At 40.3% G+C, this 12664-nt stretch overlaps 1 protein-coding gene across 5 annotated transcripts in view; it reads left to right on the top strand.

Annotated features, from left to right (window-relative positions):
- mlip (muscular LMNA-interacting protein) overlaps nucleotides 1-12664 on the top strand; it is a 44692-nt gene that overhangs the window by 16031 nt on the left and 15997 nt on the right. For 3 of the 5 annotated variants that reach the window (XM_020460426.2, XM_020460427.2, XM_020460428.2), the window contains 9 exons: nucleotides 3261-3398; nucleotides 4122-6173; nucleotides 6597-6668; nucleotides 7742-7822; nucleotides 8200-8283; nucleotides 8376-8435; nucleotides 9820-9864; nucleotides 11062-11115; nucleotides 11284-11412. In XM_020460426.2, coding sequence (XP_020316015.1) covers nucleotides 3261-3398; nucleotides 4122-6173; nucleotides 6597-6668; nucleotides 7742-7822; nucleotides 8200-8283; nucleotides 8376-8435; nucleotides 9820-9864; nucleotides 11062-11115; nucleotides 11284-11412 — 2715 coding nt within the window. Of the gene's footprint in view, nucleotides 1-3260; nucleotides 3399-4121; nucleotides 6174-6596; nucleotides 6669-7741; nucleotides 7823-8199; nucleotides 8284-8375; nucleotides 8436-9819; nucleotides 9865-11061; nucleotides 11116-11283; nucleotides 11413-11665; nucleotides 11928-12664 lie in introns of those variants that run through there. The other 2 variants (XM_020460429.2, XM_020460430.2) reach the window with 2 other exon arrangements.

Raw genomic sequence — 12664 nt, 5'->3', positions numbered from 1 at the left:
GAAGTTGAAACTGGAGCAGCAGCATGGCCAGGTGGACTGGGGACAGCAAGGAGTCATCATGGACACAGGAGAAACCAAATCTGCAAGTTATTTATTTAAAGTCAATCTTAGGTTTTGTGATGAATATGAAGGTCTGAGTTATGCACATGGATATCTAAGAGTCTGTTGATCAGAAAAACAGCAGATGTCACAAGGAGGTTATTTCATAGGTGAATATAAACTGAAAGTGCACTCTTTTTTATTTTTTATTTTTATTTCACCTTTATTTAACCAGGTAGGCTAGTTGAGAACAAGTTCTCATTTGCAACTGCGACCTGGCCAAGATAAAGCATAGCAGTGTGAGCAGACAACAAAGAGTTACACATGGAGTAAACAATTAACAAGTCAATAACACAGTAGAAACCAAAGGGGGAGTCTATATACAATGTGTGCAAAAGGCATGAGGAGGTAGGCAAATAATTACAATTTTGCAGATTAACACTGGAGTGATGAATGATCAGATGGTCATGTACAGGTAGAGATATTGGTGTGCAAAAGAGCAGAAAAGTAAATAAATAAAAAACAGTATGGGGATGAGGTAGGTGAGAAAGGGTGGGCTATTTACCAATAGACTATGTACAGCTGCAGCGATCGGTTAGCCGCTCAGATAGCTGATGTTTGAAGTTGGTGAGGGAGATAAAAGTCTCCAACTTCAGCGATTTTTGCAATTCGTTCCAGTCACAGGCAGCAGAGTACTGGAACGAAAGGCGGCCAAATGAGGTGTTGGCTTTAGGGATGATCAGTGAGATACACCTGCTGGAGCGCGTGCTACGGATGGGTGTTGCCATCGTGACCAGTGAGCTGAGATAAGGCGGAGCTTTACCTAGCATGGACTTGTAGATGACCTGGAGCCAGTGGGTCTGGCGACGAATATGTAGCGAGGGCCAGCCGATTAGAGCATACAAGTCGCAGTGGTGGGTGGTATAAGGTGCTTTAGTGACGAAACGGATGGCACTGTGATAGACTGCATCCAGTTTGCTGAGTAGAGTGTTGGAAGCCATTTTGTAGATGACATCGCCGAAGTCGAGGATCGGTAGGATAGTCAGTTTTACTAGGGTAAGCTTGGCGGCGTGAGTGAAGGAGGCTTTGTTGCGGAATAGAAAGCCGACTCTTGATTTGATTTTCGATTGGAGATGTTTGATATGAGTCTGGAAGGAGAGTTTGCAGTCTAGCCAGACACCTAGGTACTTATAGACGTCCACATATTCTAGGTCGGAACCATCCAGGGTGGTGATGCTAGTCGGGCATGCGGGTGCAGGCAGCGACCGGTTGAAAAGCATGCATTTGGTTTTACTAGCGTTTAAGAGCAGTTGGAGGCCACGGAAGGAGTGTTGTATGGCATTGAAGCTTGTTTGGAGGTTAGATAGCACAGTGTCCAAAGACGTGAGCAAACATAAAGTAGTATACAGTATATACTACAAATCAGGATAGATCAGGATACAAGTCTAGGTCCCAAAGGCTCCTTATCAGCTTCTACCCCCAAGCCATATGACTGCTGAACAATTAATCAAATGGACGCCCGGACTATTTACATTGACCCCCACCCCCCCACCCCTCCTTTTTATTTTTTACACGGCTGCTACTCTGCTGTTTATTATCTATGCATAGTTACTTCACACCTACATGTACAAATTACCTTGACTAACCTGTACCCCCGCACATTGACTCGCTACCGGTACCCCCTGTATATAGCCTCGTTATTATTATTTTATTGTGTTACTTTTTATTACATTTTTTACTTTAGTTTATTTAGTAAATATTTTCTTAACTATTTCTTGAACTGCATTGTTTGTTAAGGGTTTGTAAGTAAGCATTTCACGGTAAGGTCTACCTGTTGTATTCATCGCATGTGACAAATACAATGATATAAAGCTGAGACGTAAAGGTGAGTTGATACTTATCTCAATGTTCTTTGCTATGCTTTCCTTAATATTCTCTCTATACCTAGCATGATTAGGACCAATAATAACATGTATACTGCTTACTAGCAATAACCATTTCCAGTACTTAATATCTTTGGTTCTTAATACTGTTCAGAGTTAAACTTGCCATTGAAAACTGCTGTGACATTGTTCTATTCAAATGCAGCTTTACTAAGCAATATCCTGTAGTTTTGATAATTGTAGTCCCTTTATAGACATCTGATTTTAAAATATATACGATTTTAGAGATATTATATATTAATTTGACAGTATTACTCATGTTCCCTCATTTCCCATTCAGATGTTCAATTATGAACTTACATTGGTATAGGTTATATGCTAGCATGGAATGAATGAGATATATTATACAAGCCATTTTCACATACACAATGTTCAATTCAGCCAAGACGAATGAATGCTACAAAGAATAATCAGGATAAGCAGACTGAAACTAAAGGGGACTTGAGAGTACATTCTTGAAAGAGATATTGTAGCAAATGTATGAAAAAGTCAAACCCATACAGACATTCCAAATGTCATTAGAGTGGTCTTACACCGTATTTCATCAATTCAATTAGAATTTATCGAAGCTTCTAAGCCTTATAGAATGAACTGGCATTGTGGATAAAAAGGTTCTTGTTATCATGGATCAGTCTCAATCTAGTCAATCATACCGTAAGCCAAATGGTTTGGATTATGCAACAACTGTTGTTAAAAGAGCTTCTCTTACTGTAGAAGTCCAGCTTGACCTTTTTGAACATCTATTTTGAGTACAATTGAAAGAAAGACAGAATACATTATGTTTTCTCCGCATAATAATTACATTTTAAATGCAGTGTATCACACATCTAGTTAACATCTAGTGAATCTAGTGAATCTCTGAAAGAAAACACTACCATTTATGAATGTTTAGTTTCATTTTATTTAGACAGTGACGAAAGATTTCTAAATGAATTGTGACTGTATGGAGAACATACTGTGTAATTCTGTCGTCAGTCAGTCATCCAGGACGGGTGTCCCTTCTCCCCTAGAGAAACGACTTACTATAATTATGAAGAACAAATAGTATCAGTTAAGCTCTTACTCAACCAGTGAGGCATGTGGTAGTGCATGTGTACAGTTCATGTGGGACATGTGTTCTGGTAAAAGGAAACCCAGGAGAGAGACATAATTACACATCCCGCTCTCGCTTAGGAGCTGGAAGTTATACACAGGGACTTGCCGAGGTTCACTTCAGGATTGCTCAGGTTACAGTAACTCATCTAAGTGGCTCATCAACGTTTCCTGATCCTCTGTCAGAATTTAGGAGTTCCCAAGCAGAAGGTGACTGAACACACCATGTCGGACGGAGGGCTTTTCAAGGCGGAGGTGATCTATATCAGTGACTGTGAAAAACGTGGAGCAGGGGACATGGTCCAACAGGAGACATATACTCGGGTAAGTGCTTATGTTCTACTCTTACTACCTCAATGTGATACTCGCATTTACAGCAGAACCAACAACAACATTAATCACAAAGTGAATCTTAAAGCTTTGTATTCATGTTCTATATGTCGCACCTTCTCTGCTTGAGGCCAAGACATAGTAACTTTAATGGAAGTTGGGCTAACAGCTTGACTCCCTTCCATATGTGACCATTTTAATTACGTACTGTAGCTTCTGAGATTAAATCTCTACATAGTAATAAAAATGACACACAAATGGCAGATCGGAATTTTTGGTTCCAACCCTACTTGCCATAATCTATACTGTTCCAATTGTTGTGACCTTTGCTTGTACCTTTTAAATGAGAGAACATGCCTTCTGAGATTCCATTTTCACATAGTATACCAAAAGACAAACAAATTGCTTATATGAAGCTATGGTTACAATCCTGATTTGAAGTTGGGTCTCAGATATGCAATGTATTAGTGATTATGTAAAAATCCAGTTTTGTTTACCCTTTTCTAAATTATATTTGCCTGAGACTGCTTTAATTACTTTGAAAATGAATGGCAAAATGTTTATCTATCATGGTTCAATAATTCAGAATTTGAAATCAAATCAAATGACATAAATCTACCTCATTGACAGTCGTCTTCAGTTATCATTAGTCAACAATGTGTTAATTAATATTCATAGAACCTTTTCACCCCTATCCCATGTTTTTTCCCTTCTCAGTTGATATCTCCTCCTGATCACACAACCCCACCCCAGACCCCTCCCCCTGTAAATACCCAGCCAGAAAATACAGTCCACCATTTTGTATCCGGGCCCGCTACTATGGAAACAGCTGTTAACAAACACCAGGACATTTCTCAGCCGCAGTGGCACAACACCCCTGTGGGTGCTGAGGTCAGCTTGGATCTCTTTTTAAATAGAGAGTCTGACTCAGACGAGAGACTAAGCCCCGCTAACTCCACAGACCTGTTTCCTGCTTCTTCCAAGAGTCAGAGTCAGGAGTCCATCCTCTCTGAGAGTTGGGACAAAGACAGGAGCTGGTCAGCACTGCAAATGTCCCCTGAGACGTCTTGCGCGGTGTCCCCGTGCTCCTCAGTGAGATCTGGCATGTTCACCCCCTCTGTTGTGCGAGTCAAGAGGCACTCCCTAGAACCTGGCTCCAGTTTAGTCCACATGCCGCCAACCTGCCTCTCACCAACTTATTGTGCAAGTCCCTCCTCGTCCCCCTGTCCCCTGTCCCCCCGCTCCCGCCACAGGCCCCCTCCCACGCGACTCTCCCTGCTAACAGCTATCCTCCGAAAGGGCCGCCTGCCAGTCCTGTCCCCTACTCTGACTCTACAGAGACCCTACTCCCCCTGCTGGCCCATTCACCATGGGACTTCCTGTAACGCCTGCTCTGCAGCCTCCAGTGTGGCCTCTATTCCTCTGGAGGTGTTCTCATCCAGGGCCCAGTCCTCAGCCTCCATACACAGCCCAGCTCAGAGTTACCATCACAGGGATGGATGTGTGTTAGAGTCCCTTAGATCTGTCAATGCACCCCTGTCCATAGAGTCTAAGGAGCTTTCCACCTCATGGAGAATGGTTGGCCCTCACAGCCCACCATTAAGACACTCAGAAAAACTGAAATCAAACAATGGAATTATCTCTGAGAGGGTCACCTCCCCCTCTTATCGAAGCCTTGTGGCGTCACCAGTTCCACCGTTGTCTCAAGCGTTCCCTCAGAACCTCCCCAAACCAGTAGACCACACCAAAGTTCCAAGTCCACCTCTGTACTCATCACACTCACGATTCAGACGTCTGTTTCCTGAGCCACTCGACAACTCAGTTAACTCAAGACTTAACTCTCTGTTGCCTGAGCCGAAACCAGTTAAGAACCAGGGGGCTTCTGTGCCCCAAGATTCAAATCAACCCCTGTATTCGTCACACTCAAGACTTAAATGTCTGTCTCCTAATCCAGCTCACAACCAGGGGACCTCTGCATGTCAACCTCTTTACTCATCCTTCTCAAAGCTCAGCTCATCGCCTCCCGGAATAGTAAACTCCTCATCAAACTCAACACTCGACTCACTGTCTCCCAGACCAGTAAACACCTCTTCAAACTCAACACTTGACACACTGTCTGCTGAACCTAAACCAGTTAGCAAGAACTTTGTACAAGCTCTGAATTCTCACCTACAATCAAAGCTCACCTTTCTGTCTTCTGCACCTGCTAATAACCAGGAGACCTTTAAGGCCCTCGATACGTCTACACCTGAAGTTTCCTCCATGGGAACCTCGAACAATCGGGGGATTTCTATGGGGACCCTTAACACACGGGGGACCGCAAGGCCCCAAGTTTGGAGTCCACTGCCCTACTCATGTCTTTCCAGGTCTCCTAAACCTCTCTCTCTCTCCTGCTGTGCCCCAGAGGGCCATCTTTCTGCCTCATCCCACTCACCCAGTGGCATAGTTTCCTCTGCACAGAGGTACACAGATACAATATCACCAACCCCATTACAGAACGGCCTGAAAACACCTCCACACTCGATGCTGCAACTCGGTGTCTCCCCAGCTCACAGAGCTTTCCACCTCACTCCCACCCTCTACACACCCCCAGGATGTCCATCCCCTAAGCCCCCCACTCCCCCCTCTACACCCGACCGTTTCACCCTCTCCCCTTCTCCGGCGCCCCCGACCCGCGACCTTACTCCGTCTCCCTCTCTCTCCCTGCGCTCTACGCCCTCTCCATGCCTATGGAGGGAGATGTCAGACTCCATTGATACAAAAAGAAAGGTAGCTACTCTGCATGCTGGCATGCAGTCCAATCGCACGCCACCTGCATGAGTCAAGTAAACAAGGACAAAGGAAACTATTAATGTCCTGTGACCCGACATTGAGTACTGTAAGAATGATTGCGTATCTGGCAAGATGCCGCTCGGCTAAAAATGATCTTGTTAACTTACAACCTCTAACAGTAACTATATTGTCCTTGGTTCCCAACTGTCATATTTGCTTTTCAGAGACAGTTAGTGAAAGTTTTTTTTCATTAAAATGTTGTAGGGTTCAAGTGCATTATGTCTAAACAGAATTGTGTTGTTACATTGAGAAATTGAATCATTTTGAACATTTCTAGCAAAGCCCAGCCTGGGAATAGCACTATAAATAAGATTTGTTTTGTATTTTTCATATCCCTCCGCCCATCCCTCTTAACTCTAGCCACACAAGATCAAGTTAAGCTATAAAGCCCTCGCTGCAATTCCCACAAACATCGTTCTGTTGGACCAGCAGGTAAGCACAGTCTGCTGACGTTTCTGTTGAAAACCCAATATCCCTATCTCATTGTTAATTGACAATCAGCCAGGAACATTACAGTTAAACAGCTGCCAGATTATGGTTGATACAGACACACCTGACCTGGATCAATCGGCAGTAGAAACAATAAACTGTTTTTCCCACCCCTGTTTTGTTAAAAAGCTGACAGATAGGGCTGGAGAAAATGTAACCATTCAAAATTATAGACAGAGTTAGGGATGCAAGGACTAACCATCTATGATGTCAAAATTACAGTTTCAATCATGTTTTGAGGCTATATAGTGTTTGTTTACATTTACTTTGTTTACAAACAATGGAGTTAAACAAGCTAATATTTTGGGTTCTGATGGGGTACGACGGTTGAACTAAGCTCATGAGGCATTTTTAAGTTATATTCTTGAAGAATCAATGGGTACACATCATACATTTATAAGTCCAAATATGTATGTAGTAACTGCCCCTTTAAGTTCAACCGTGCAGTCTGATTTTGGGGGAACAAGTTGAGGAATGAAAAAATGTAAGTATTTTTAGTGACTGAAATTAGGTGGTTTATTCAGTCAAATGGAGGAATAACATGCTATAATAATAACATGCTTATTGGAATGAGTCACTACAGTTCTCATTTAGTCAACAGAATTGGAATGAGTTTATTTTGTTACTACAGAAAATGAATTACTTTTGATTGTGCCTGTGACAGGGTTGACATGCTTCAGACTGAGGATAGAAGTGGATGACAGGAACATTTACAAAATGCCTGACAGCCTCAATCGCTTTACAAATGTTGACTCAATAGAAAATACATTAAAACATGCTCCATTAAAAGAAAGAAAAAAGTTAGTAAAACCTTGAACGTTGTTCTATTCGTTCTGTGTAGATCACATAACAAAGGAAGAGAACATATACTACAAAGAAAGACTTTCATACAGTATGTGCAGATCAGGAAAATTCTCACACAAAAGGGTGATCAAATTAAGATCCTACACCTGTACGTACTGTATTGTACGTTGTGTCCATTGATGTTTCCATCTCAATTTATATTGCTTTCACAGGCAATTGATGATCAAGTGCACAAAGAAGGAGATTCACAGGACCCAGTGGACAGACATAAGAAAGAGGACACACATGCAGAGGTACAGTACAGTGGAGTATAGTGCAGAACAGTGTGGCCTCTGATTCCTAAGACACTGTGTACTTGTAGCATCAATTATTTTGTAAATATATTCTGTAAATGCTTGTTTGCCACAACTTTTCTTTACACGTTTCCATGTAGATGTACTTGACTTTGAGGCAGCTGAGCATCTGTACTGTAAAAAAGTCCAATACTTTCTCTGAAGTGTTCGGAAACCAATTTAGTCCGTTCAAAAGTAAAGTGTACATTTCTATTTTAAAACCATATATTGCAGGACTGTTAGCTTGATGATAAAGGTCTTGTTAAGAATATTACAGCTACTATAGCCTTGCCTATATGCTGCAAGAATGTCTATTTAACTGCTGATTCTCTCTACAGATGTGTTCCCCTGCACAGTTGCGAAAGCAGTCAGAAGATCTGTACGCTGTCATTGACGAAGTGTTAGAGGACCCCATTCCAATGGTGAGTTTTGTATTGACCTGCACTCACTTGAGCCAAAGTAGAAGAGATCAAATGAAGTGTTCTCTTTTATGATTACTTTTGGCATCTTTCAGCGCCAAGCATCTCCCGCTCTCGCATACTCCAGGGAATCAATGGACAAATGTGCACCAAAGGTATGTAAGAAGCTGTTCAGGTGGGCCTTCGTGCTTCAGCAAACAAATGAAAGGAGGGCAGCTCAATAGCAATGTCAAAAATCAGGAGAAGGGCTTACCAAGAAAAACTTCCAATGTAAGAAGCACTCAGCAATATGTAGAATAGAATAGAACACTTCCCCCTAGAAGGAACTTCCGTTGTGGCAAGTCGGATAAGATAAAGATATATATAGTAAACATACAAACAACAACATTCACACGTCCGATACAAATGCTTACAAGGTATAATATATACAAGATAAACATACTGCACACAAATACCTTTTCATTTAAACACCATACTGACGCTGGTAAAAAAAAACTGTTAGTGGTTCTCTTGGTTGTAAAAGTGTATATGGCCTGATTGCGCTATTGCATATTTACTATTCAGTGGATGTGTTATCCAAAATTATTTCTTTACCCCTCTTACATGAGCGGTCTGTTTAAATGTCTCGTAGGTGGCTCGTCTCTTATATCAGACTTTGTTCAGTTTTTCATAACTTATTAGAAAGCAATAATGTGATCGATTCTTATTGGCAATCTAATGCACAACGGAAAACATTGTATCACTATGCATGTCTATAAATCTCAGTGAAAACTCAAATAATCTCATTACAATGCATATACAGGTACAGTAATCTCATTACAATGCATACAGGTACAGTAATCTCATTACAATGCATACAGGTACAGTAATCTCATTACAATGCATACAGGTACAGTAATCTCATTACAATGCATACAGGTACAGTAATCTCATTACAATGCATACAGGTACAGTAATCTCATTACAATGCATACAGGTACAGTAATCTCATTACAATGCATACAGGTACAGTAATCTCATTACAATGCATACAGGTACAGTAATCTCATTACAATGCATATACAGGTACAGTAATCTCATTACAATGCATACAGGTACAGTAATCTCATTACAATGCATACAGGTACAGTAATCTCATTACAATGCATACAGGTACAGTAGCATAATATCCCTTTCTACATCCATTATTCCAACTGTCTTTGTATGTTGGAGTGTGTGTGTGCATTCGTGTGTGTGTGTGTGCGTGTGTGTGTGTGTGCGTGTGGTCAGATACTGATCATATGAAATGAGATGATCCTTTAACTGGCTGATAATTATGTTGGTAATATCCCCTTCCATAGGGCTACACAATGTGTTACACAAAGTGGATTGAAAAGACAGTCCAGATGTATAAAGGTGACATTCAGGATCATAACAGTCTACTTATACAATTACCACCACAAACAGCCCAGCAAGTAGATAAACTGACTTTACCAGGAATAGTCTTCTCATATAGTTCTCATTATTTGCGTTTGTCTGTTTGCTTTCTCCCACATGTAGCGATACACCTCATTGCCAAGGTCATTGGGACGTGAAACGAAATATGTGAGTATACATATGTATGTTTGTTTTGTCCCCTAAGCAAGATCCACATTACATTCCAAAATAAATGAGAATGCTTGTTTTTGTGCATCTGGAACTGCAAACTTGCTCCCTAAAGGAAAAAAACCATTTTCAGGCTCTACAAAAAGATTAATCTGATGTCTACATTGGAAAGCACAATAACTTTCATGACTAATTATTGTGTCTATAATTAAATGACTACACTATGTGCTATTTGATCAATCCATAAGGTGTTCTTTGTTGTGTTGTTTTCATTTCTCATATGTGTTTGTAAGAAAATAAATGAATAGAATATCCTGAAAAAGATTGTCCTCATGAGATTTAGAGATACCCTGTATATGAAAGCAGGTTACATTGCATAGGGAACATCAACATTTTGTTTCTTAGAGTAGTGGGTATGTTTGAGAAGGGGATTTTCTGAGTGAAAACTTGTGGCGGACTTTGGCTTTCATGATATCATTACGGTGGGGATGTTCTACCCCTCTAAGTCTCAATGGGTCTTCAGATATCAAGCTGGAAATGTAATCTGTTATAGTTCATAAACTATATCTGGAAATATTTAGATTAATACAACAACTTACTGAAGTATCTCAGCATGCAAACAACATGACAGCTTTGTCTGGGGAACGAGACTGCATGATAAGCCAGGATTCAAAACAAAACCAGTCATGAATGTTTCATTAAGTTGCATTTATATTCACTGAACTTTACGAATTTTACATCAAGAGACACATCATTCTTTTCAAGATTTTGTCTTCAGTAGAGTCCATTGTCATCGAAGCCAAAGAAAGACTCTTTCTAATCAAAGGAAGACTACTTCTTTGTGCAGCAAGTTGACACTTGGATGATTACATACTGTATGCGGGATCTTAATTTGATCATCCTGTTGCAGGATAACAGGAAATGTAAAGCTTGTTGTGTATTTAAGGTTTTATGGCTTCTGAAGTTTATTTCCACTTTGAAATTGTAGACTTTATTTTCCCTTTACGAAAAATGTATTAACCCACATTAAAATGTAAATTTAATTATAATAAAAATTATAATTCACCTGTTCTTACAGGATAATTTTCCTGCTGTAGCAAACTGGGTCAAATTAAGATCCTAGGAAAAAGTTTGTAGGAAAAATCCAAAATACATCAACATTATATACAGTATGTGCTGATATTAGATTTTTTACAGGCAACCTTCAACCTACAACGGTCTGTTGAGAGAAAACTGGCAGACACCTATAAGGTAGTTATTCTATTGCAAATATGTCAAACCTGTTTAAACTATGTTATGCTAATGAATGGCCATCGCATATGCTTTGCTATTTCTTTATTAAGTGTATATTTACAGTGATCTTATGTTTTCGTTATCTACTAAATCAAATTAATCGAGACATATTTTCAAACCTTACAGACCAAGCCTGGCGTAATTCGACCTGCCAATATTATCCCAAGATTGCCAGAGGAAAATTATGATGAAGCGTTTCATCCAAACCCCTTCAAGCAATATCTGGACGAGTTGACTGTCAATGACCAGAACAAGGTAGGCATAGTTTAACCCACAATACCTTGGTATTAGGTTACCTCAGAACACATATGTGTTGAAAACAACTACGTTTATCTTATGGGATTGCCTGATTCATTCAGAGTATGCATATTAACCAGCTCTTAGACATAACTGTTTCCAAATAGCATGGGAAAGTGGGTTTAGTGTAGAACTTCTGCAGAAGTCTCTGTTTACTTGTAAAAGTGACTTTAGAGGCTTTCCTTTTTTTCTTCTTCTTTTTTATTTGTAGATTTTCAGACATGGGAACTGAGACATTGAAACAGTACAACACACCCAGTCCTTTAAAACCCCGCCCACCCCACCCCTTCCATCCCTCCCTCTCCACCAAGGCATCATACCAAGACATCAAAAAATAAAAAATAAAAATAGACACAAAAAACAAACATTGAGAAAAACAAAGACAAAAACAATAACAATACTTTGTAACAATAATAGTAATGATTGGTCATACAACAGCACTACTGATATTTATTAGCAGCTCCAACACATCTGGCCCATATCATTGCCTCTTAGTCCTTGTCCCAGGGACCCTGAGGGGCGCACAACCCCACCCCAGCCTCCAGCACACTGACTCCAATCAAGGGCTTGGTAATGAGTTGTTTTGTTGAATCGAGAAAGCTTGCGCCGTGGCAATAACAAAGATGCAGAGGTTATTGGATTTGCTGTTTAGTCAAATGGAACTAGGATTAGTTAAATTCAAGAGCATTTGAATTATATTCATTAGGTTTTGAGATGTTTTGTAAAACCATAGTTTGTAGATATAGGTCTGTCAGTTTTCCAAGAACATGAAGGTAGATTGGCTACATTTGCCATGACTGAAAGGCACTGCAGTCGCTTCAATCTTGACCTTGTTGACCTGAAATGATTTCCCCTTTGCTCTAAAACCTGATTTTGGGAAAGATGGGAGAGATCATTTAAGACAATTTTAGGCGATATGTTAAAGTTGGAATCCTTAATACTGAAACTGCCACGTCCGTTTGGGATAACAAAAAAGTTACTGCAAACAAAAGTTTGGACACGCCTACTCATTCAAGGGTTCATTCAAAAGCAGTGCAACACAAACAACACAGAGTTACACATGGAATAAACAAGCGTACAGTCAATAACACAATAGAAAAAAAAGAATGTCTATATACAGTACAGTGTGTGCAAATGGCGTGAGGAGGTAAGGCAATAAATAGGCCATAGTAGCGGAGTAATTACAATTTAGCAAATGAACACTGGAGTG

This window comes from Oncorhynchus kisutch, linkage group LG25 (genome assembly GCF_002021735.2).
Source record: "Oncorhynchus kisutch isolate 150728-3 linkage group LG25, Okis_V2, whole genome shotgun sequence".
Classification (NCBI taxonomy): Eukaryota; Metazoa; Chordata; class Actinopteri; order Salmoniformes; family Salmonidae; genus Oncorhynchus; species Oncorhynchus kisutch.
This window is presented reverse-complemented; position numbering and strand designations above follow the sequence as displayed.